General features: G+C 37.9%; 1 protein-coding gene across 3 annotated transcripts; it reads left to right on the top strand.

Moving 5' to 3' along the window:
- The first annotated feature begins 643 nt into the window (after positions 1 to 643).
- On the top strand, positions 644 to 27,120 carry LOC134532936 (cytochrome P450 4C1-like). Of its 3 annotated transcripts, XM_063370008.1 has the most exons (13): positions 644 to 830; positions 5,252 to 5,442; positions 7,083 to 7,189; positions 8,590 to 8,680; positions 9,480 to 9,665; positions 13,341 to 13,410; positions 15,472 to 15,598; positions 16,144 to 16,222; positions 18,477 to 18,586; positions 20,500 to 20,568; positions 22,147 to 22,315; positions 23,183 to 23,362; positions 24,659 to 27,118. In XM_063370008.1, exons 2-13 carry the CDS (start codon positions 5,262 to 5,264, stop codon positions 24,823 to 24,825), a joined length of 1,536 nt encoding a protein of 511 aa, XP_063226078.1. In that variant the 5' UTR covers positions 644 to 830; positions 5,252 to 5,261; the 3' UTR covers positions 24,826 to 27,118. The 3 variants fall into 3 exon arrangements, with proteins under 3 accessions (XP_063226078.1, XP_063226079.1, XP_063226080.1); XM_063370009.1 differs by lacking the exon at positions 23,183 to 23,362 and having other exon boundaries at positions 694 to 830; positions 24,659 to 27,120; XM_063370010.1 differs by lacking the exon at positions 5,252 to 5,442 and having other exon boundaries at positions 709 to 830; positions 24,659 to 27,120.

The raw sequence follows: 27,120 nt of genomic DNA, 5'->3' as shown, positions 1-27,120 counted from the left end.
TATATCTTAAGACTTCCCGGACTAAGGCAAATACTTAATCGATAAGTGCGAAAATACCGAATCCAGCGCGATACAATTTCGCCCTTCCACCAAACTCAATCCACTAATTTTCCCCATCCCCTTCCAGAGTTTACTCTGGAGGTATCAGAATCCTGATCGAACCTTTACAATTGGAGTCAGAAAGGCATCAGGCATTTATTTTTAGGGTCAGAAATTCTTGTAACTTTTACATGAGCTTATTTATTTGTGTTCTTCATGTGTGTGCAGTATCATATTCTACAGATTACGCTCATGTGAAAGCCCGTTATCCATTATAATCATTATCGTCAACAACAATCATATGTACTGAGTTTTTTTTCACGTTTTCTTTTAAAATGCAAATACACCCATTCAAACTTTATATTCACAAGACAACGTGGTAGGTATCTTACAGAAAATGAGAACTAATAAATAAATATAGTTTTCTTATTGGTTTTTAATCACTATATTTAATAAATAGTTTTTACATTCATGAGTTTCAATATTTTACCCCTCCCCCATTACAAAATCTTGTATCCGCACACGCCATTGTTGAAAGGACATTTCATAAAAGGCCGCTTATGTAAATGCGTAGCCCATCTGCCGTCAGAGCCGTGAACTACACAAACGCGGCGCTTCTGATGGTTCGTGTGAAAATTGTAGAGAGCAGCAGCAGCAACAGCAGCAATCTGACTTTGACCCTGAACCTTGAAACTTTACAACTATTTAGCGGCGCTGTTCTGTAAACTCTAACAAGATCAATGGAATTTGAAGCAATCAAGGTTTTAAAACTCGTGTGAAAACAAATTGAGGTAAGCTCTTTGATTGTCATTTGATGCGCATGCTAATTATTTACTTATAAGTTGTAGACCTAAGATCGTCCTTCCACGGAGGCCACCTACTTTGCGGTATTTTTATTTAATTCATCGTTAAGGGCGACTCCGGCGCACTCAACAAGTATCCAGTCGCCTTTACGCACAGCGCAGTGTAGCTCTCCACGTCACAGTCACCCACTTTTTAGACGCAACTATGTTCAAAACATAAACAGTACGCTCTAAAATAAGGGGAGACAGCAAAATAATCTTTAGAAAATTATCAAAGTAAATATTGATTAATGATTAGCTAGAATGATGTTTATTTTGTGTATGACCTCACGATATTGTGTTGCCAAGCACTTAATAGAAAAGTCTCGCCTTTATTATAAGCGGAGTGTAACTGCAAGCAGTAATACAGATTTACTTCATCTACACTATCAACGAGGGACCAAAAGAATTGACGAACACGGGCAACAAAAAAAACAGTCGCACAGACAGTAAGAGCAGAAACTGCTTCCACGGGGATTCGAACCGTCGCTCCCGAATTCCATTGATTTATTCTCCGCTCTTAATTACAATTATAGCAATATTTTGGCAGCTAACATATTGCAGCTTCAAGTCTCGGGTGATAACCAGCAAAATTAAACTGAAATCAAAAATTTAAAAAATGTATATAACCTCATTGTTTATTGTCTAAATTATAACCTATTTTCTACGCATTATTAATATAAGTTGACGTCGTCCCAAGTGCTCCTCCGGCTCATTGAGGCCATTATTGCCCGTTGCTGCTTCAGGCTTGAGTGTGCGCCGGCGCCCGTGCGCAAAAGTGTAACAAAAGGTTTTGTTTATGTAATTATGTGAGGGTGTAAATATATATATTTGTCTTGTTATGTACCTGTAGATGTGATTCCCGGGCGACTGAGTCGCGTCTCCCCGCCTGTGACCATGTGGCTCCACGCACTCGCACACGAAGGGAAGAGGGGAGATTCATGTGCACGCGGCAAGGGGGGTGGCCGCTGAGACGTCGCGGAGCATAGGTAGAGTCAGTCGCCAAGTGGCATGAGAGAGTGCGGTCGCGAAGTCGTGAGTGAGAGTCGAACGTCACCGTCAGTCACGTCACCGTCGTTCGCGTCGGCAGTTACGTCATAGTCTTTCGTGTCATCGTCATTCGCGTCACTGTCAGTCACGTCACCGTCAGTCACGTCACAGTCGTTCGTGTCATCGTCATTCGCGTCACTGTCAGTCACGTTACTGTCTTTCACGTCACCGTCAATCACGTCACCGTCAGTCACGTCACCGTCGTTCGCGTCGGCAGTTACGTCAGTCTTTCGTGTCATCGTCAGTCGCGTCACTGTCGTGTCACCGCCAGTCAGGTCACTGGTAGCGTCGTGTCGCGCTCAAAGTGCGTGGAGCCGGGCCTCGCCCTGATGGACTGTCACAGAGGGGAGCCGTGACAGCCCATGTACAGTGTGTGACGTGTGCATTAAACCCAGCTTAACGTCATAAACTCTTATCATTTCACCCGAGTTAGGGTAGTTCCCTTGCCACGTGGCACGTACCCTCTCTACCGGAGCAGCTGGGCAGCGACTCCAAACCACGGGAACGGCCCTAACGTCGACAAAGTAATGGGTGGTATCCGTCACGGGAGTCAGTAGTTCGATGCCCAGTAAATTATCCGGATCACGAGTTGAGTACCTAGTTGCACTCCACTCCGAACCCCAATAGTCAGTTTTTCCTGGGGAAGAACATTTGAATATATGAACGTTTGAACGTTAAGAACGTTTGAATTTATGTAACAAAATAGACCCCTGGGCTGTTTCTTAGACATCTTTGGGAAGGTTTAAATGCTACATTGGTGAATTTGTCAATTATCGGTATGTTGAAGGTCTCCAGCCAAAAGATTTTAGCGGGTGCGAAGTGTAAAAGTAAGCATCCAACGTAGTTAATCTTTTTTTTGTGAAAAAAATATATATAGTTAATACGTAGACCAAAGTAGTTTCCTTTAAAATTTATGTGTATTACGAACACACAACAACGGTATTTCTCGCCAAGTGCATGGGTCCCTTGGTGCGTTTTTTTGATAAGTACCCGGCTGAAAGAAAATTAATTCTGTCAATAAATAAGACACCGGGAACGCATTCCAGAGGACTCGGGTTGGAATTTCGGTCCGGCCATCCTTATTTAGGTTTTCTGTGGTTTCCCCAAACCTGGGCCGTTAGGCCCGCGTCTACATTGACACGGAAACGGAAACGGATCTCTCGGAACAGAGTTGTTACAATAGCACGCCGACGGAAACGGACCGGTACGGATTAACTTGGCAATGCTGAGCTCTTCATTTTACTTTGCTACGTGCTGCCAATAGAAGCCGAGTGTTTGGTTACAGGGATAGGCCTACCTATGTTTATGTTATAAATACGTTAAAAAATATTTCAATTACAAGGATACCTAGTGTTGTTTTTTTTCCTTTGTGGTTTATTTTTGCTATATATGTAAAGTTTGCCCTTGCTATGGTCTTGAAGCATAATATATTTTATTAATTAAATTAATATTTCGGAACCCTGAAATACAATCCCGATGGTTGCAATTTTTACGTTTCCTTGCATTGTGGAAGCAGCAGAGACGTGTTAGTGTTTTTTTTTTTTTTATCCGTCACCGTTTACGTGATGCGTTTCCATTTCCGTGCCAATGTAGAAAGGGCCTAAAAACTCCATAGAACTTGACAGGATTTGGTGAAGGATTTGGATATTTTGTGAGGTTTTCTTTACAGTTTACTTTTAAAATAAAATTGGTTGTCACGCTGAAATCTAAGGGAATAGTAAATTCTTAGGATACCAACGTTTACACACATAATATTAAGTAATGATTTTTCTTAATAAATGAAAACTGAACCATTTGTGTTATTTTTTTCGTTTTTATTTATTTGTTTTTAATACTTGCTCTTATTTATAATAAATTGTTGATTTCGTTAAAACAAGTCATAAATACATTTATTTATTAATGTTATTAATTACATGTCAAGTTTTTATGAAAGGCATGCAGTAAACACATGCAAACCAGCATTAAATAATGACCACTATAAAAAACGTCCCTGCCGCTTCTGTGTACGAAGTACGCCGGGCTGTAAATGGGCAATATTGTAGCCAACTAAGGCTTACAATAATCCTTCCAGAATAATATCTCTGTAACCTTAAGTAGCTAAATTGCCGTAATTTTCTTATTCTGCCTTATCTTTTCTTTTAAATCCTTGTAAGGAAGCGGTCTCAACCCCACGAACCACGCCCCTGGTTACGACCCTGTCTAAACCACTTCGGGCAGTCCTGGGACGGTTCTTTACTATAGTCTGATGTCCCTGAATTGTGTCGCTTGGTTACCGTTTGTAATGACCTCATTTTCGGCGAAACATAAAAACATGGAGCCTACCTTAAAAGTGTGTATTTATCTCTCTTTCCCCCCCCCCCCCCCCCCCCAATATCCCCAATTTTTTTTTCAACTTGCGTACGTTCCTGGCGGCAGGTTTTTTTTTTTTTTACGTCACATTAAAGAGATGAATTACTTTCAATCATTGCGCACGTTTTCCACCGGCGTTGATTCAGATGTCAGTAGCTACTATTCCCGACGTGGTATTTCCACATCCACTGTCTGAAAAAAATATTCTTCGCGATTTCTGTTTCTTTGATTGATAGCTGAAGAACTGTGTGATAATTTGGATCGTATTTTTTTTTTTGCCATGATTGTAAAAGTAACAAACGTATTGTTTACTTAGCGATTGCTGACGTTCACGTTCAGTCAAGAAAAAAAAAATCCTGCAATCCCAAAGAGAAATCGTGAATAAAGAAAGTATTGCCATACTGTACAAATAAGGGAAATTGTTGAAATAATCGGCCATGTTCTTTTGTAAGGATCCGTCCGATCATATGCCTGGAGTGATTTTGGGGAACCCACGGAACAACGGGATCAGGAAGGGACGGACATGGCCCCCACAAGGGTGGGGCTGGGTGGACCCCTGGGTCCAGGGCCCGGGCCTGGAGTGGGCCCGGGACCAGCCCTGTTTATTTTTAAATGTTGAACTATAATATTTACCAACTGAAAAAAAAAATTTATCCCATGAAATTTTAGAAGATTTTACTTACCTACGGCTAATTTTATTTTTCTGTAACTATTTTCATTTTTATCTTAGTGTGTGAAATATATACAAATACTTGCTGTGGTTATTTTAAAGTAAATTAATTTTATAAACAAAGCTTAGGCGTAGCTAATGGTTCAGAGCCTTGAGCTTGGAGGCGATACTGCGCTAGAAGCACCCGCCTTACTAACTCAGATACACTCCTGACTAAGCAAGCTCTTTTAAGGCTGCATCGATAAAGGACACGCATCCCTATTATTCGAAAACAGCGGGTTTTTTTTTTTTTCCCCCGCAGGCGAGCAAACATGGACGCGACGACTGCGCCTGTCTGCCTGGCGGCGTTGGCCGTTATTCTCTGCGCCGTCCTCGCGTGGAGGTCGGCGAAGAAGCAGTCGCGCGTCGCGGCGCTGGTGAACAAGTTGCCCGGGCCTCCCGCCTACCCGATAATCGGCACCGTCCTCGACATCATCATGATACCTAGAGAGAGTGAGTGAGTGAGTGATAGCTCCTGGGGGCCTTTTTTTTTTCTTCTTCTTCTTACGCAGCTACTCCGTCCGGAATTTGTGAATCGTCGCCGGTGACGCGGCGGAGGTGTGCTGGATCGCGGAGTGTGTCGGGTGCAAGCCTCGCAGCGGCTGTGCGCGAGGCCACTCGCATGACCTTGGTTCACCGAGGCGCATCGCGTCTGCGTGCAGCTATACTACGCTCCAAGGCCAGCGAGCCGTCACGACCGCCTGCCTGCATTCTCTGCGGCGAGGCCCCGCCCCCCCCTCCCACTCATCACCGACAACACCTGTCATATTCATGATATAATACAAAAGTCGTTTATTCGAATTTTAATAGGCTATTTATTCCCTTGGAATTCTGAGTGCACGAGAAGCATTTCAATAATCCATTTTAGTAATTTTTATTTAGGCCTATACCTACTATTGCGCTCAAGAATCTGTAATAAATCGCCTCTTTATACCACGCTTTTATTAGCTTCACCTGTACCTATGTATGAATTAACTATGTAATAAAATATTTCCATTCAAATTTTACCCACTTTTCGACGTTCGAATGTGTTGAAATTTTGCATACATATAAAGAACCTCTAAAAATACAATATTTTGATAACTTAAGACCTTACTGTTAAGAGGGAGTGGGGATGGGCCAGAGGGTCAAAAAATCACTATTTTTTAACTATGGGTAATAACCAGGCTTTTTGTGTATCCATAAGGGTATGGTGGAAAATGTGTCCAAGGTTCGTTAATGGCAATATGGGTACTATATTTGAAATTATTTGGCCATACTTACGGTGTGATCAAGTGTAAAAAAACTTAAAAATCCACGCTTTTAAAATTTAAAGAACTAAAAATTAAAAATAAAATTTAAATTTAAGTTTTTTGTCCAACAGCCAAATAATGCACCACAACTCTGTAGAACTAAAAACGTGGGATGCTCTCTTCATTCATTTTCATTTTCTTGTGGAGGAGACCTCCAGGAACATACTTAGGAGGAAATATGAGGGGATATAACCCCTGTAATTCTAAAACCTCTATAATTCTTTCCAACAAATGGATAATATTTGAAAGTAAACAGTGTGAGAAGTGGTTCTATGTTCACGCCCCTCTAAATGAAATTCTAGGTATGCTCTTGGCGACCTCTATAGCCTAAACACAAAACCCAAACTTTTAGGTGCTCTGTTTAAATCCCAGGTTAGCCATCAATATTTGTACCATTTTTGTTAAGTTTATTTGCACGTTAATGTTTAGTCAAATCTTTAATAAAATTACCAGCATGTAAGGGATTCAGTTTTAAGTCCAATGAAATAAATAATTACTAGTTTCTTATAAATAATGTGGTAAACATTCTTGTGCAAATATTTTTTATCAGAATAAGTTCTTCAAAAATAATAATTATTGTAACCAGAAGAGCTGTACCAGGTCTTCGCTACAGCCGGTAGTGAGGCTGCATAGAAAATTAAATAAACAGCAGAAATAAATAGTTTTTAATTTTAAAATATTTATTTTAAACAATAGTGTTTTGAAAGTCAATGGAATTCATTTGGGGATAATACACTGCACACCACAAATTTCACATATGGTTTTTGATAAGCCTTCTCTCGTATTAAAATGCTTTTCCAGATTTGATGGAGGAAGTGTTGGCTCGCCAAAAGAGGTACCTACCAATATTCCGCACCTGGCTTGGATCTCACCCTGGAATCAATATATGTCTTCCTGAACATCTCGAGGTTAGTTGATGACTCAAACTCAGTAAAGCTTCATTAAAGTGGCCACCTGTCTAGGTCACCAAAATGACCTGCAGAGCTCCAAGTGTTATGTGCTGTTCACAAACCATTAAAGATATATTAAAAAAGTCTGATTACAAATAGCATTTAATGATCATGCCTACCTGGGCACACACATGGTCTGCAGAGCTTCATGTAAAATAGCGCTATTTGAAAACTACTCAAAATATATTTGAGTGGGGTCTGTTTACGAAAGCATTTGAGAATTCGCTGAGAGCCAAAAAGTAGTTTTGATTCTGGATTATGTTTTTAAACGGTATTTTCAAAAAAGTTAAGATGGCTGAAAGGATTCTTGGAAGCACTTAAGGGACTTGCATTACACGTTTATCTTCATTTCTATGCCATTTAATGTTACGGTCACCGCTCAGATTTCATAGTTGTCCTATGCACGACGAGAAGACTGCGCGCTAGTTCAGAGCCTTGTGCTTAGAGGCAATACCGCGCTAGAAGTACCAGTGAGCGTCACACTTATCATCCTATCTCACTAACACAGATACACCTCTGACTAGGCAGGCCCTCTAAGTGCAGTTGCACTTCCTATAGTCATTTCATTTAATAATTTAGATTTAACATATAATTTTTGGACAACAAAATAAAAAGCTGAAATGGGTGTTTTCACAGACATTGTTAGGAATATCAAATTTGGCACACAGTAGTTTAAGTACGATAGATAGCTTAAGATTATAAAATTGCTGCCTAAAATTGGCGTTGAAGCGTAGAGACGGGTACTGCATAAGTCTGTGTTACCCTTTGCTTAGCACCCTGTTGCTTTTAGAGTTTGTGCGCCTAGCCAGGCAACCCCCTTAAGACAAAAGTAAAGTCAGTTCACAGTTAATTTAACACTGTGACCGAAATGATACAAATCTATGGTACAGCTGTGATTTTATAGATTTTTTATGGCAAGCAAGGCACACTACATTTTCTACTACATGCAGTTCCGCATGTACTTGTGGCATAGTGCAAGTTTATATGTATGCACCTGAAGAGTGAGACCCACTCTGGGGGGAAAAATGGTGGAAAAAGACTATTACCTATGTGTTTTAATTGCCAATTTTTCTTTTATAGTTGTTGCAAGTTTTTGAATTGAAATTTCTTTGCTGGGGGAGTGTTTTTCCATCATGCGTTAATGATATAAATACTTTTTTTTTTTAAGTGTAAATAATTTTTTCATCATATATATTTTTTAAATAAACCATCCACATCTACTTTCAAATATATGTAAAAAAAGTATTTTTACCCAATGTTTTTGTTTTAACTAGGTAGTTTTCCACTATGTCAATTCTGGTTCAGTTATGATCTTGGGATACCTTTTGGAAAATTAAATAAATCTCTTAATCTTACAGGTAATAATGAGCAGTTCCAAACATCTGGAAAAAGGGTCCATATACAAGTTGTTACATCCTTGGTTGGGAACAGGACTCCTAACAAGTTCTGGTAAGATGTGTTTCCCGACGTATTCCTACCTGAAGCTCCGAATCATTCAAATAGATTTTGTGGTGGGTGGCCCCGATTTCAGGCAGCTAGCGCTCTGGGCAGATATTATTTACCTCCCCCCACCCTCATTTTCCTTTTACAATCTCCACCCCACATCATAAAATTTTACAAATTCAAACTTATTTATTATCAGTTTTAAAATACCACATTATGCAACTAAATACTAAGGTTTTTCCAAAGACATGGGCTGTTTCTCTTTCTTTCTTATTTAAATTTAATAAATGGTTGTTGCAGTTTTATAGGTACGACTGTTATAACTACTGAAATGAAACATGATTTATAGTATACTGTATTTTGTTAAATGTGTTTTATATTTATTTCTAAAGTATTTGGTGTAGGGCCTTATATTGTAAAGTGCAGTTAAATAGAACTAAATAAAGAAAAAAAAAATAGTAGAGGGGAGAAAGAGAGAAAAAAGAGGAAAAAGAGAAAAAGGGATTGAAATAGATGGAGACAGAGAGTGACAAAGAGAGAAAGAGATAGATAGAAAGAAAAATAGTGATAGAGAAATAGAGGCAGAGAGAGAGAGAGAGAGAAAGATTTTTTTTTGTTCTGGAAATGACATTGTAAAAACTTTGCATTTTGATTCTCAAAAAAAAAATTGGGGTTTCTTGAATACAGTTTTTTTTTTTTTTTTTTTTAACCCATAGAAAGAAAAAAACAATTGTTCATTGTGCTTTCTAGGGGGTATAACCACGATGCCTTCTAAGTAAAATGTGTGAAATTTCTTTCTCTGCAGGGTTGAAATGGCACAGCCACAGGAAGCTGTTGACTCCTGCATTCCACTTTGCTATTCTCCATAATTTCGTGGAGGTTTTCTGCGAGAAGAGCCGCATCCTGGTGGACAAGCTGAGAGCTCGCGCGGGAGGCGGGGGCTTCGACGTGTACCCCTACATCACCAGGTGCACCCTGGACATCATCTGCGGTGAGTGCGGTCGAGACCGCCCCGACCCGCCCCGCACACCGCAGCCAGAGCGTGTTGACGTGTGTTTGAGTCACAGCGTGCGTTTTAGTTGTGGAATCACAATAGCACGACACAGGGGCGGAGCCAGGGGGGGGGGAGGGTTTTGGGGTTCAAACTTCCCCCCCTCCTTCTTAGCTACAAATCTTTAATTAATTTCTTATTCATCACTCAAACAAATTTCATATTAAAATTAATAAAAATTTTACAATCACAATATTTAAATATAAGAACCGAGAACTGCTAAAATTGCACTATTTTACACCTTAAAATCCAAATTTTCCCAGGGGAGGACCCCCGGATCCCCCCCCCCCCCGCTTTAATACGGGGGGGGGGGGGGGGGGGGCATGCTTCTCAACAACCCCCCATAAACAAATCCTGGCTACGCCACTGGCCATGACGGCGCAATTCAAAGATGGCAGTGCTGCGACAGTGAAACATCGGTTATTGTGCACGTGCTGTTTTTACCGCAAGACAACCAAACATAGACCATTGTAGATCAAATTTTTTCTTGCTGTTTTTTTAAGCACCAACCATATAACAACCATATCACTGTTTGCAGGTTTTTTTTCAACCGGTATGTTTGGGAGAAATTTGTTTCAAAGTAAACATTCAGTTTTAAAAATTTCTGTGCGTATACACATATATGAGATTTCATAGTGGAAATTAGTAATTAAAAGCCTTAAAAATATCAAGAGTAATAATAGAATTACCGATGCACTAGTCTAACCATCTTTCGAAAATAAATTTTAACACTCATTTCAGTCACGTCGCGCCAGTGACGCAATGAAAACAGAAAATATTTCTAATCGGCAAGTCTGTCATGACCGCCATTTTTGTCGCACTGACTTCACAGATGTGTCAAAAGTTATTGGTTAGAAATCTTCGTGTTTCCACCATCACACTATTGATGATTAAAGCATAAAGGATGGTTACTCTCTTTTTCCAATGCATAACTTTTGCCATTTAGTGCTGTCTTTGTTTTGGTGTGTTCCGAAGCCAAATATACCCCATAGATCATATAAGCTATCAATACATTTTAATAAAAAATGAAGATTTTTTTTAAGCATATATGAAATGTTTTGTAAAGGAATATTTGGAATTAGGATTTTGGAAATACATTTTCTTTTTTCTTTTATTTTTTTTATAAATTTTTACTTCTAAGAAGACTTAACAGATTTCAAACATTTTTACATTATTTAATAAATCAATATTACAAATTTTGGGTCTATTTGATCACAGCACATAATTTAATGGCCTTGTTCTTAATGTTGAGGACTGCTACAGATAGTTTCTCAATTATTAATATAATATGGCAATAGAAAAATCAGAAATCAGAAATCATAAAATTTAAATAAATATTAAATTTTTTTATAATTAAAGATTCTATACAAAATATGATTTTTAATATTAATGAGAATGTGAGCGCCATTTACTCAGTACTCCAATCTAAGAGTGAGACACACTATAGTTTCTAAAATATTATAATATCACTTTATTTTCTTCTTTTTCTTGGATGCTATTTTCCACCACCATTGTGCTCCGTTTACTGCTCAGTTCTCCCGCAGGCTGAGCAACCTGGCCTGTCCAATATCTCTACACTACATAATGTTAGATATGACAGCTGATTTCAGATAACACAATCTAGATAAAAAAAAAATTTTTATTTATTTATTTATTTAAAGTACTTCTGAATTCAGCAGAGGAATCTAACACACTCCATAGTCATATGGTCATTGTTGCTGTAACTAAAGTTAGCGAGATGTCTCATTTGACACTGACTAACTTCGTTGGTGGCATTATTACTATCATCTTCTCTTTGATAAGAGCAATCTTACTCAAGGCTCGACCTCGCATGGAAAGTTTAATTAATATTTACGACTTTACTTTTTTCTGTGGGCTATTTTTGGAAATATTTTAACGCAATATCTCTCTTGCATTTGTTGTTCTGTCAAAATGTTCACTAGGTATAATTTATAATATAGTAAATGTTAAAATTTGAACGTGTATTTATAATTATTAGCACTTGCATATCTTTTTACACCTATTTTATTATACTTAGTGAATATCTGTTGAAAATATTTGTAACAGAACAGCAAATGCATAAGAAGTATCATGTAAAATTTACAGAAATAGCCTTTAAATAATATCAATTACGAGAAATCAAAAAAATTCAACTTAGTGTTTGAGACTGAGCATTAATGAGGTTTTTCTCTTACTCTCTCTCTCTTTAATTTTTTTTACCTTGACAGATGACTGGTAGCAATTTTCTTCAAGATCATCCAGTAATCTCCAGGGAACCTAGGAATATGAAATCTCCTACTGTCAATGACCTTTCATATATAAAGATCACTGTTATTGGTGCAGATTCCTGCAAGATCATTTTGTGCACACATATTTCACAGACAGTTGAGTAGCTCATTTACCTTTGCCGTAAACTCTTAATTTTTTTATGGAGATTTGAACATTTTTATTGGAATAGCCCTATTTGTCTACTCGCGTGTTTTCGATAATTAGGACTTTTCCTTTATTATAGTACTTTAAAACAATTTCATTTGTGAGATCCTAATCGTAATTCATTACCATATATTGAGTGTTAAGGTTTTGTTATAGTATATGATTTGTTTTTGTTATTACTATCTGTATACAGATTGTTCTGAAATTGGAGGGCATAAATTTAATGGGTGGTGGATAATTCCTAAACAAGCCATTTTTGCTAAGAAATAAATGGCCGGAAACACAAACCTGCAAATTTAGAGGCACAAACATAAGCGCACTAATTTTTAATTTTGTGTGAAAATATTTGCCACTCCAGTTGAATTAGAGGATGTGCAGTCTCAGCGTTGTGACACTCAACGGGAAGCAGGCGACAAGCATGGAGCAGATGTTCAGAGCAAGCCACATGTACTAGCGACCAGCTGTCTGGTGTACATCACCCTTTATGGTGTGAAACTGTCAGTTTCAGGCAGATGTGAAAAGGAAGATCTCCCTGTGTGGTACAAGCCTGTTGTGAACACGCCCTTGGTAAATGCCCATTGCTCCTGCTGCAATTATTCATGTCTCACCGTGTACCAGGTGCATAACCGCCATCTCTGCAAACGTTGTCTGCCATTCCGTTGCTGTTAATGAATTCTGTGATCATAGTACAGTACTCACTAAACCGACAACACTGTGCGTTCCATCCAAAGCCAAACTTGTAAACTACCACAAACAACCATCCACTGTGCTGTACACCAGACTGCTGGTGGCTAGTGTGCAAAGCTAACTCTAAAGCCTAACGTCTGCACCCTGCTTGTCTCTTGCCTCCCTCGGAGAATTCAAACGTCAGGGTGCTGTGATCGGCTGTCCTCTCAACCAGTGGAGTCGTGCCTATTTTCACATGCAATTCCTATTGGCTTGCTGCTGTTTGCACCTGTTACTTGCAGGGTTGCATTATCGGAAGTATGTTCCTTAACAAAATTTGCTTGTTTTGGTATACCCTACCACTCGTTATAATCAGCAGTTTCCGATCATTCTGTATGTGGCACCAGTGGCTTCATTCAACCTTTTGATTAAAGTTTTTTTTTTTTTTTTTAGTTAATTATTACTTATCAGTTCAGTTACTAACACTAGAAACATAAAATGTGTGTTTATTTGCAGAGACAACAATGGGGACGAAGGTTTATGCTCAGGATGTTGGTCGATCTAAATACGTTGAAGCAGTTTATGGGTAAGAACTTTCCTCTACAGAAAGTGGATGTAAAATTGGTTTAATTATTGTAGCAGGAAACTATCCTTTGAAATATAAAATTAGTTTAGAAAGTGTTTTCCTTGCAAATCCCATCTATTTATAGTTTACTAACAAAATTGCAGTCCTTAGATTTTAATTTTTTATGTAGACTTATTAGATATAATTTTATAAGAAATGCATAAAACCTCTGAAAATTACATGTAGGTTTGTTCTTTCCTAACCCTCTGGCAGATGGGATTTGCAGAGATCCTTCATAAGTGAAAGTGATTTAAAGGAAACCACCCGGTCAGTCCAAAGCGAAAGGGTTAAGGTGGTTATTGACATCTCATTCAAGGTCATTAGATTTAACTGCTGTGTCTTCATCTTGCGAAAGCTCATAAAGAAAGGTAGAGTTTTATGTTGCATGGTTATGCACAGTGGCTCAGGATGGTAGTACTCCAGATTTTTACCACCAGTAAAATTAGTAATGCCAGGGTTGGAGATTGAACTAGCAACCTTTGCCCCACGAGTGTAATACGTTAGTGACCGTGGTCACAAGTCCTAACCCCAATGAAGTTTCCTGGTGAATAAAATTGTACAGCGAAAGGCCAGATAGTTTTTTGTGGTGAAATGAAACATGTATGGTACATGTAGTGCTTGCAAATAACTTTAATTGTTGCCCCTTAAGGGGCCCATGGACGTACGAGTCTCGCTCGCGAGTCCGGCTTGACAAACTTTGCTCACAAGCCCCTTTTGGATAATTTTGACCACACACGATATGAACACATTCCGAACTTTGCTCATAGATTGCAGTAGCTGAAATGAGTTCATCGAAGCAAGTGGCAGCTGCAGTGATCGTTCTAGATGAATGTGGTGTGTTCACAAAGACAAAAGTGGAAAATAAAAAAAAATAATTATAAAAGGTTGCAAAAAAAATCAAGATTTTTATTTTATTTTTCCCAAAAAAAGATTGAAGTCCTACTTGAGCGATGCATGGATAGTCAACTTTTTTCATTAACTATTCCAAATTGGCATTAGGAAATTTTTCCTGTGTAAACTTTAAAAGCAAAATCAATTCAATTAGTTCAGTTCAAAAATATGTATATATGAAAGTGCCACAAACAAATAATATAGAACACGATAATCATTATCAATTTAGTCGCAAAGTCAAGGCCCATAAATATCTGGGACATGGCAATCGACACAGTTCCTTGCTCACAAATCCCACGCAGACTGCAGTGTCAGTGTGTTGAAACCAGAGCCCGGCTCCCTCTCTTCCACACAGGCATGAGCCAACGTTGAGCCAGAAGCGAGCGAAGCCCCGTCGACGACCCTTGTCTGAGGTCCAGCTGAGCCTGGCTCGTCTCAGCCCCACACATGCACAAGTATCCTTCTCTTTGGAGGACGAGCCGATCCAGGCTTGTACGGGTATGGGCAGCTTTGGAAAGTGATTTCAGCTCAAAGTCTATCAGTGCAGATCTAGGCTTTCCTTCGCCCGGGGAGGAAACCCATCCCCCCCTGAGTCCAGCAGCAATAAACGTACCAGGCATAACTTGTTTTGCAAACCCACCACTACACTGTCCAGCCTGAACCCGCATCCACCCCTCCCACTCTACCACTCTTTCCCTCCCCAGCATTTCTTTATCCTCCAGGGCCTCTACACAGGCATGCCATGCAAGCTCGCTAGAACTGAGTGATAAAGTCTTCCATTGAAAAAATTGTTATTGATAATGAGAAGTATCAAAACATTAGGAGATATTGTACAGTTATTCTTTCTATTCACCTTTCTATTTCATACTTGATTAGATCCACGATTCTTCGGCCCATCCTGCAGCCTCTACAAACTAGTGACTGGGGCCACCTGCAACCCCCCCTCCCCCCACTTTTCCTTTCTATACCCCCTCTTCTCCTTAGAACTGTCCTTGCATCCCCTTTATGTGAAATTATTATATTTTTTGTAGAACTGTTCTAAGTTAACATTTCTTATAATGTTACAATGGTTGGGTGTTACATGAATACTGTAGATAGGCTTAACTTAAATTTCTAACCAGAACTTTAAAGTGTTGCAGAAGAATTGACATATCGATTCTTGCGACCTTGGCTGCATTTTGACTTCATTTACATGAAAACTCAGAGAGGCCGGAAATTCAGAAACTATCTGAAAGTTCTACATAACTTCACAAGGAAGGTATGTGTGCTTAGAACGCTGTTAAGTTTTCTCTTATTGCACATTATGTGGCTAGAAAGGCAGGTTATCATGTGAAAATAAACTATTCTCAAAAATTACCAGTTTCTTCATGAAATTCTTGTTTCAGCCACATATGGCAGTGGAAAACTGAATCTGTGCAGTTATCGAGCATCTTAATGACTTTTGTACACTTTCCTTGGTAGTAGTTTCTAAGTATTATTTATGTACCTACACTTATTTGTAAGTCTTTGTCTTGTTAGACGTGTGTTTCCTTCGAGGACCAAGTGTGCTCGCCTGAGTTACTATGTTTGCAACAGTGAATGGAGTGTTCCATACAGCTAAAATTTTGTGAAAAAGATTCACAAAATTTTACAATTGTTCTCAAGTTTTATGAAAAATTATGTTTATAATTGTGTTATTAACAGACCTATATTGCATAAATTAGGCTGTATTTTCAAAATATACTTTGTTAAGGGCAATCATCTATACTTAATTTTTATAAGAAATTTTAAACCATACTTTAAAAATGTTATTCATATTTGCAGATAATTGAAGAAAGAAAGTCATATATTGCAACAAATGCAGCTGCCTTCAAGGAAAATAGTATGAGTGACTCTAAAATAGGTAAGATGTTTTACAACTCTACATATACTAATAGCATAAAGAGGTTAAGTTTGTTTATAAGTTTGTCAGTACGGTAATTTCTGAAACTACCTACTGATCCTATTCTGACAATTCTTTCACTAATAGAAAGCTACATTATTCCTGAGTACTATAGGCTACCTTTTATTTTGATAAAGATGTGTTTTAGTAAGAAATCACAATAACTGTAATTGAAGACAGAAAAAAACTAGCTGTCTGGTTGATTTATCGGCATGCGTAGCCTGCGTAGCATGCGTAGGGGATCTAATATAATTAGAATTTAACACGGGTTACACCACAGGGATCTGCTGGTTTATAATAAATTGTAATGAAAATTCATCAAAAGTTCTTTAAAATGAATTAATACCTATATATTAACATTTAGTTATTTTTTATATATCCAAAAATTAATACAGGCATGATTATATAGCTATAAGTTGATTTTTCTTAACCCATTAAAAGAAGAAGCATGGTGCTAATAATTTATTTATGGTGTTACGCAGTCAACCATTAGAAATGACTACAGAATTTTCTTTTTAATTTAAGGAATAATAATAACTTTATGTTGACGTCGTCCGACCGAAGGCCACCCTAAAGCCTGACCTGCAACCGCCAGTATCCGACCCCGCTAACGGAACGCGCCCCTAGCCATGGCCCACCCGAGTCAGGCGAGCGCCGCGGAACAAAGGTATAATCAACGCCCATGACTTAATCGACCAGACAACCCGAGTCCCGTACATTGTAAATTCAACACACATTAAAGAATACATCACTTTTAATTAACAACCCCGTGCAAGGGAAGTGCGACGTAGGAGTTCCCGGGTCACTCACGTGTGGTTTTTTAGTAATACAGTTGTGAGTGCTCCCCTTGCGGCCTTCAGCCTAATTTCAATAACGTAGTGTGTAACTTAATTAAAACCACCCCAAATTTCCGTGTATCATTCGCCACTGGAGCAGTCATCAAGCGACGAACAGTCTCCAGTGTGACTCAGATTATTCAAACTTATTTCATAGAAACTTTTTAAATCTAATTTCCAAAACACATATATGTATTAGGTTAATTGTTAATTTTTAATGTGTGAATTTAGAGCCACTTACATTGTTATTAATATAATATTTTACGAATAACAGAACTTTAGAAACCTTGGCGCGAGAGGATGCTCACCCCTCCCCTCGCGCCAGGGCCAGACGCCAGTACAGAGCGACTCGCGGACCGGGACGGACGTGCGTCCCACGGGGAGCCATCAACCATAGTCGACACTGAATTCATTCTGGTAAATATAGTCACGCACCAAAACCTTTTAATAAACTCCCCGTGTGTGCCCGATCCTTTTACGGTGTAGGGCCTATCCCAGCCGCGTAAACGTAAAACTCCCCGCACAACGCATTACGCGGGGCAGTGCAGCATACGGCGCGGGCCGACTCCCACCATAACAGACATTAGGTTAATTGCCGAAGTGCACAGGCACCGGCCACATCTAGTTAAAGACTTTTAACTAATTTCATATCGAGCCGCGGTCCACACAGGTGGGCCCGAGCGTCGCCGTTCGCAATTTACGGGATTGGCTGACTCCAATCGAACTCTTCCCCTCAACCTCGACTGGCGTGAGGGCTTAACCTTAGTGAGGGCGCATCAGAGCGCCCAGTATAAGCATAGTGTAATTTGTGTAGGGAAAATAGTGTACTGTAACTGCAAGTGTAATTGCCAACATTAATTAAACGTCCACTCCGCACACTCCGTGCGGGACGTGTATACGACAGTGCAAACCAGACTCGTGTATGTTATTTGTGAACCTCCCCAATCCAGTTAGGGATCAGTGTGCTATGCTGTGTAGGGCCAGTAGTGCATCAGTAATCAGGGACCCCTAACATCACGACCACCGCTGCCGTTCCTAGTGGGCCACGCAGAGACATTCGTACCCAACGACCCACCTCGTGGTTAACCACCGAGTTAGCCTGGCGCCTTCCCGGACACGCTTCACGCAATAAAACAGCCTTCCCGCTAGGTACCCCCGCCGGATCTCAAACACGAGAACCCGGGCGACGGCAATGTAAACAAATTTAATATTTTACAGTTGCCATTTTTTAGTGTCATGTGTTTTCAACTACTGTTTTCAGATTTGTTTTCAACTAAAAATTAACTTTTTTTAGTTAACTTTTTTTTGTTTAAAGTTATACCTATCAGTTAAATAACTTTCAAGTGAAATTGGTACATATTGATGTATTATTGTTACAGGAACAAAAAAGCGTATTGCCTTCCTTGATCTGTTATTGCAATCTTCAATGTCTGATAACCATCTTACCGATGAAGAAATTCGGGAAGAAGTCGATACGTTCATGTTTGAAGTAAGTTACCACTTACCAGTTATCACTTACCAGTTTTTCATTGCCTTTTCTTTTGTTTATTTTATTATCTCACGCCAAGTCATTCTTATTATTTCTGTAAATATTTAAATATTTTTGTGTTTGTCAGTTTGAAGTGAGATGCAGTCATGAAATAAATTGAAATTTTGAACTTGTTTACATTTTTAAGACTAGCCAACTATAAGTACTTAATGTGCCTGACTGGCATTTTTCATCATTTTGTTAAAATTAATTTTTGAACATTGGTAAGTTAATGTTATTCCTGCATATTGTTACGCTACATGGTTAGAATGCTTTTAAGATGTGTTCATTTCAGAATGTACAAGTGTTTGACTGACAGACTAAAACATTGTACTTGTATAGGTAACGTACAAGAATCGTCATTTAAGTGTTAACTGGGTTATCTATAATTTTTATAAAGGATTTGTGCTAAATGACATAAAATTTTAGATAAAAGACTTCCAAACATAAAAGGATTTTCAAACCACCTAAAAAAAAAATTAAGTAAACTTTCACCACAAGGGTCTAATAGGTTGTTTCAATACCAAAGTTAGTTAAAGGGATAACATAATACTCAGCAAGCAAAGTCGTAAAACTAACAGTTCCATACGTAATAGGCTATTATGTAATATTTTGGTTTAGTTTTAAAATCAATATTTGTGTCTATCATTTTTTCTTCTTTGTACCACTGCAATAGAATTTCTTTGTGATAGCTTGTTTGTTTGTTTTCCTTCTTTCATTTGTTTACAAATGTGTGGAATTTTGTGAAACATTTTCACTAAATGTTAGCTTTATGGAACACTCCACTTACGGTTGCAAACATAGTAAGTCAGGCGAACACACTTGGTTCGTGAAGGAAACTTAGTTTAGAAAAAATTTTCATAAATTTGGCCTTTGCTACTCATACAATAAGATACATACTAACATTTCTGTAACAAGCAATTTTGCATTAAACTTAATTAAGTTTTTCATGTTAAAAAAAAAAAAAAAAATCAAAATTTGTTATAGAGTTTACCTTTAGTTCAAATTTATCCTGTTTTTATGAGCTGCCTTTTAAACTCTCACTCAGAATAGTTACATAATATTTCATTTTGTAATTTTTATGTATGCTCTTTTCATGGTAGTCATTAGAAGTGAATGGGTATTAGTGCACTTAAAAGACAGTAAGTACATATATTTTTTTATATACCGTACACAATAAATGATTATGCATTGGGCTTTTAACAATAGATATTATGCTATCATTCTAGTCAGACCAAAACTATTCCCAATACAAAGTATTTCCCAGAGAATTCTATATAATATACAGTAAGTCCTCTATTTACGTCGTACAGATTTACGTCGTTTCAGATTAACGTCACTAATGTTTGAGTACTCATGTTTCAATTTAAGTTGTCGCCGATTCACAATAACGTCGTTTACAATGACCGTAAATCTTTATTTTAACCAAAACACCGTATATAATTCGTTTATAATTCTTTGTTTCCTTCGGTAGTTAATTTATGCTATGTAGCGTAAGCTACACGTTCACCGCCTTATCTTATCATACATCATGAGGGACGCTTCCTGCTCTCCGCTGCTCTCTGCGCGGTGATGCAATACTACCAGCCCGCCCGCTCGGCCACCCACGTATCTCGCACGTAGAAGTGTTATCTACTTCCCGCAACGACACAGCATTTTCTCCTACCCCTTCCGGCCGACCTTGGGCCGTGGCCGGCCGGTGGCATGAAACATGGCTCATTTTGCGTCGTTTCTATTTACGTCGCGGTTTTCAGGAACGTAACCCCGACGTAAACCGAGGACTTACTGTAATGGATATTAAAATGTGTGCTTTTTCTCTTTTTAATTTTAAAATAATTTTCGCTCTTACCATTGATAAATAATGTATTTTTCAGGGTCATGATACGACAGCATCTGCTATAAGCTGGTGTTTATTTCTTCTAGGACTACATCCCGATGTTCAGGTAAATTTATAAGTGTTTTAATGTAAAATTATATCATGTGATGTTGCATATCCACCATTATCGTACTAAGAAGTCAGATAAAAAAAAATGCAAAATTTCAGTTTGAGCACACTGAATATGGAATTACAGAATTGAAACTTAAAGTGATGGATAGAATCCATTAGTTTGCTGTCTTAAAAACACCACAATTTCACCAAGTTCTTACCCTATTTATTTGAAACACTTTATTTAGTTGTAAATAACTCTGTTCAAGGGAGAGATTCTTTTGATAGGTTTTTAGCAAATTACCAAGATAAGATCAACAGGTAGTGCACACCAGAGACGTAGGCTTTGATACCAAATCATGTAATATGTATGTTATTATCTGACCAGATAGTCTATTATTAGTGACAAGATTATAATTATGGTGAATTGTGAAAAACACCAAAATAACAAATAACACAGAATATCACAACAATACACTGTATACAGGACCGGTGCAAGGTAAATTGGCGCCCTAGGCGAAAAACCTTAATATTCCCCCCCCCCCCCCCCCCCCCCCCCAGCTGGACACCCCAAAAAAAATTTTCCTTGCCTCAAAATACATCACGTAAGCCTAAGATTTTGTCAACAATCAAATGATGTAAGCAGGCTTGTGTTTTTTTTTTACTTTTTACTTATTACAAATCATAAACAGGTCACCGTGGACTTTAAATAATTACTTATATCAATATAAACATTCCAAACTGTTACAAAAATCCATTTTCATCTTGTTTCAATAATCATTAAACATATTATATGAGCTGTTATGTGTCGTGCTGCGCCGCCCCCAGCTACTTGGCGCCCTAGGCGGTTGCCTAGTTCGCCTATATGGACGCGCCGGCCCTGACTGTATAATACCAAAATGCAAGTTAATACACCACAAATCGCTGAACTGCCAGTTATATTATGGAATTAAGTAGAATTTAACCAAAATTTAATTAAAATCATTAAAAAAAAGTAATCTTTTCATGTTTGAAATTCAAGGAATTTTCTTTATTTCCAGACAGAAAATTGTACCAAAATGCATGAATAAGTAAAATTAATTTTAATTTGTTTTATTGTGCATCTCTTATTGAATGATCATTAATTTTTTTTTTTATTGTTATGAATGTATCTGTTTTAGACCAATTTATTACAAAGTATTTTATGGTAAAAATGTAGCATAAAATTATACCACTGTTTTGGTTGATAAGTATTAAAAAACAGCTTTTATAAAAATAAAAACAAAAACACCATAATCCTGTGTTTTAAAACGAAATATAAAAACCATAAAATATTGTATCTATATATTATGTGTTACTTCAGTAAATATTTACTCCAGCTTAACTGTCTTATAATCAAAAATCATGGAAAAACTCACATAATAAAGTACAACACTTAAATTCATGTTTATTCATTTAATAATTGGTGTTAAAATTATTTTGAGTTTTTAATTAAAAGGCATGGTGTTGTCCAGTTAATTAAGCTGTTGACTAGAACACTATAAAACATTACCTGTTGATTGTTTAAAACTCACTGACTGGGTATTGCCGATTAAATGTTTTTTTCCACGTGAAGGCACTTGCTTACGAAGAGCAAGAGAAGATTTTCCAGGGGTCAGATCGTCCCGCCACGATGCAGAACCTACAGGACATGAAGTACTTGGAGCGGGTAATCAAAGAGACGCTCCGGCTTTATCCCAGCGTTCATTTTATTGCACGATTGCTCCAGAGCGACGTGAAGCTAGGTGAGAATCGCTAATCGCTACTTATTTCCAGAGAGGAGACGTTCAAGGCTTTGGGCAAGTTTGGAAACTGCCTGACTTTGGATGAGAGCTACTCTGAAATGTGATACAGTAAAGGCTCTTTTACTCCAACATGTCTGGGACCACATGGTCCTTTGAAATTTGAAACATGCATAATCATGGATTGAAAATAGACCTTTATTTACTAGTGTCTGTCCATGTCTTCAGTGGAATCTAAGAATGAATTAATGGGTTTTTGATAGCTACAATATGATACCTAACCCTATTGAAAATGTCTATACAAATTGTCACAATTCTAATCTTAAACACCGGATCCATCCTTAAAGTTTAGAGTTGTGAATTACAGGTTGTGAAAGTAAGCTTTTTTTTTAAACCCTCATGCCATTGAGAAACATTCTTAACATACGTTCTACACGTTAACTCTGTTACTAACTTTCGTTGTCACCCTGTGATTCAGATATTATGTTTCACGTAAATGTTGCATTATAATTTGGCCTTGAAATTTTACTTTAATTGCATCCAAAGAAGTTTTACTTCAAAAACAATAACGCCAAAACAAAATTGGGCTGAAAATAAAACCATAATATTTTGTCTCTAGTCATGATTCATCTGGGCCAGATACTCAGTGGAAACTCATGGTCGAGGCATCGTTCATACTTATTCACAGCATGTGTGCTGCCACACATTCATGCCTTCTGAGCACCGAGTGGCACACTGGTGGATTGACGCATCATGCATCATCATCATCATCATCATCATCATCATCATCATCATCATCATCCTACATCCACCATGTTGCAAGTGTGGTTGCTCATTACCAAGTAAAAATGACAGTTAAATCATTTCCAGGGGAGCATCTCATTCCAGCAGGCTGTCAGATCAATGTCATGATATACCAAGCTCATCGTAACCCTCAACAGTTTCCCGATCCTGAGAGATTCGACCCTGACAACTTCCTGCCAGAAAGAGTTCAGACGAGGCATCCATACGCTTACATCCCATTCAGTGCGGGTCCTAGGAACTGTATAGGTGAGTGTTTCTCAAAGTGAGGGTAGTGGTTATCAAAGAAAACTTTTAGTTGTGTGATGGACGTATGATTATATACATAGTCATAGACAACTATAGATAGGTGCATAAACTACTGTATTTTAATCATAACTGCAGTGGTGAGAGTTACACGCTTGCATTACTTTCATTTAAACCCAATTGTTTCTTATAACTACTTTCCTTTCTTCTGTGTTTACTGTGTATTACTGATAAAAACCTACCATGGGATGGTGTCATGCTGCTGTAACAGTTAATGCACCCCAAGTTTAATGTCAGAAATCTAATGTGAAGTACTTTAAATTACTATATTTGTGTCATTTGTATTAAATACCTACCAATAATGTGTACAATTCAAACATTAGTGTTTTTTTTTTTTTTAATTTTAAGTGCTAATCAATAAACCACTTGATTATTTTAGTTTTCTATAAACATTTGTATGTGGGAAAAGTAGTTTCTGACAGCAACAATTATTCATTATCATTTGTGTTCTTCTTTCAAAGACATTCTTACAAACAAACTGGTCTAATAGAATATAAATATAAAATTTTGGAGATATGTTAGCTTAAGTTATATCTCATTTATTTGTTACAAGTAAAACTCAATTTTTAGAGTTTTACACGTATAGCTTAACATTTAATAAAAAAAATATATCACATTAAAAAATTATTTTCTGGCCATGTTACTTTGTATTGCCTTTCAAGTGTAGGTCATTGCACTAGTACTGTTAAAAGTCAGTAAACTTCTTCTTCAATGTAATACAGCCAACGAACTAATTGGGGATGTATTCATCTGTGTTTTAGTGTTGATCCCACTGGCGGATTCAGTAGGGGAGCCATAGCAGCATGATTCCCTCCTTGAACTCTGAATATTTTTTTTTAATTTTCTTCTAATTCCTTATCATAGTTTACCAAACTAACTTAAGTATTATTTTACTGCAGTGCTATAGATAACAGGCTGTTTTTGAACCACAAATAAAATGTATTAAATATTTAAATTTTAAATGTACTAAAATTGTATTAGGAAATTTAATTTGGCTTTCCTTTGACCATTAGTCTGGATCTGCCTTTGGTTGATCCTAGACTTGAAGTGTCATCCTTATACATTTTACTGAAAAATATTAGTATGATACCCATATTTAGCACAAAATAAAACTCCTAATATTTTCATATAGTCATGACCAAGCAAAAAGCAGACTTTTAAAAAATAAGTTCTTGGTTTGAAATGTTTGATAAATGATTTTGGCTTATAATCATTTCTTTTGAATTTGTCTCATTGCAGGTCAGAGATTTGCATTGCTCGAAGAGAAAGTGGTACTGTCATCCCTGCTACGTAACTTCAAAGTGCGTTCGCTTGAAGCGAGAAGCAATAAAATGCTGAGTGGTGAACTGATACTCCGACCTGCCCACGGCATACAAGTCTCACTGACGTTACGGAGCCCTAGCTGATAAAACTGCCTTTATAGAGCATTTCACAAAATTCTCCTTCAAATATTAACTTTATACTGTGTAACAGATACTTATTTTTAGACTCAATGTGATATTATTAACAAAAAAATTCAAAGCTATTTTATTGAATAGGGATACTGGATGTTCTGAAGCTACCTTCAGCCATCACCTGAAAAACCTAACTGTTAACTATCACTCCTTCCAGATTTTTATTTTATTTTTTAAATCCTTAATGGTCAGAAACATTAATGAAAATCATCAAACAAAGATGGCTCTTAAAAAGCAATTGTAAAAAAAAATTAAAAATTATTTTATTATTTAGGCACTGTTAAAAAAATTACAATTAAACTTTCTGTCATATGTTTTGGTTACAAAAACAAAACAATCTGCAGTAAATAAAATGTGCATTAATCTTCACTGTTATTTAACTACCTGATTTCCTGGGCAATACAACCCAAAACTAAAAATAAAAATGCTAACTTTACAATTGCAAGAGCTATTGCCAAAAAATAATAATTTTCAGCCTAAGCACTAAAGCGTTATTTCACCACATTAAAATCGTAGCTCCAGAGAAATTCTTCTTGATTCTAAGAGAGTGGACCCTGTTAATACCAGTGCTGTCGGCCGGGGTCACGGGTTCGAGTCCCGCGGCGAGTCTAAGGGGCTGGTGGTGTTTTATGGTGTGTTTTTCCAGGAGGACGCCAGGTTAGCTCGTACATCTAACCAATGGGGTGGGTCGAACAGCCCCAGCGTGCTTCCCTAGACTCGGTGGCTGTATCTTAAGGGGGTATTAACTGCTAGTAGACAATGGTTACACTCCCTGTTCAGCATAAGGTGGCTGGTGCCTAACTACAGATATAATACACGCACTGGAACTGAAAACATGTGGTACACGTATTTATTAACGGAGATATTTGGGTACACGATATTGCACAACACTACTCTTGGTTGATAATTTGGACATAATTGATACATGATATTACACTACACTACTCTTGATTAATTATGATTGTCTCTCCCTAAGGCAGTCTGTTAGAGGGGGGAGTTCGTTGGTTGTCCTGAAGTCGGCCAGGTCCGTAAAGTGACTGACCTTAAGGCAGCCCTGTGGCCCGTGGCCTTAAGGCAGGAATTACGACGGCCGGGTTAAGCCCTGCACCGTAAAAACCGACCCGGGGTTGCGTGGGGAATTGACGTTACAAAGGATTTGATTCATGACTATATTTACCAGAGTGAAGAATCGATGATTTACTAAATTTAAGGTTCCCCACGGAACGAACACACGAACACATCCACCCCGGGCCACGAGCTGATCTAGACTGCCGGAGGGGGCTGTTGCGCGGGGGGGGGAGGAACCGTTCCGCCGCGCGCCAAACCACGAGTGAAGAAAAGAAATTACCATTATTCGGTTTTTAATTGAAAACTTACTTGTTAATTGTACATGACCCTTGTTTGAATATTAATGCTGACATTAAATGTATTATGAAATATTGATTAAAGCTTTAGTTTAAGAAATTGAACAAATATTATTTAAAAAGATGAGTTAACTTAAAGACTACTGACTAGTTGGTAAAAACCACCGTTTATGTTTATGTTTGTGGGTTTGTTCTGGATATTGCTTCAGCACCTTGTTTCTTACTTAAATTAAGGCTCTAGGCCACGATGAAAATTAAGGGCGTTCATTAAACACTGTGTCCGGAGGGGGCTAACACTCGTGCTCTATGATGCACATTTCTTAGCACGCGTTAATTTAAGGGGATGGCTTGAAAAGCTTACTCCGTGAATTATTATCGGTTGTTTGCAACAGGTGCAGTTCCGTGACAAAATTTATACACTGGGAGTACTTGCGTATCTACTCCGCGTTTGACCCGGGTTGAGTTTGCGAGGGGAGAGTTCTACCAGCGGGAGCCAATAATACTGGCGGGTCGAGGCCGGGTTTAATGGCCTCCGGTCGGTACGACGTCAAATTTCCAGGGCAATACAACCCAAAACTAAAAATAAAAATGCTAAATTTTCAATTGCAAAGATAATAATTTTCAGCGTAAGCACTAAAGCGTTATTTCACCACTTTAAAATCGTAGCACCAGAGAAATTCTTCTTGATTTTAAGAGAGTGGACCCTGTTAATACCAGATTCATAATCAAGAAATGACTATTAAAATTCCAGACTTTTCCTGACCAAAATTGGAACTGAACTGTGTGCCTGTGTTCAAAAGTTACAGTATCAGTTTAGAACGTGTGTGGTGTTTGTACTTCTGGTACAGGAGCACTACAATAAAACTAGCTACAAACAAAAAAA

This window comes from Bacillus rossius, chromosome 6, assembly GCF_032445375.1.
Source record: "Bacillus rossius redtenbacheri isolate Brsri chromosome 6, Brsri_v3, whole genome shotgun sequence".
Lineage (NCBI taxonomy): Eukaryota > Metazoa > Arthropoda > Insecta > Phasmatodea > Bacillidae > Bacillus > Bacillus rossius.
Note: the sequence above shows the minus strand (reverse complement) of the source record. Positions and strands in the feature narration are given on the sequence as shown.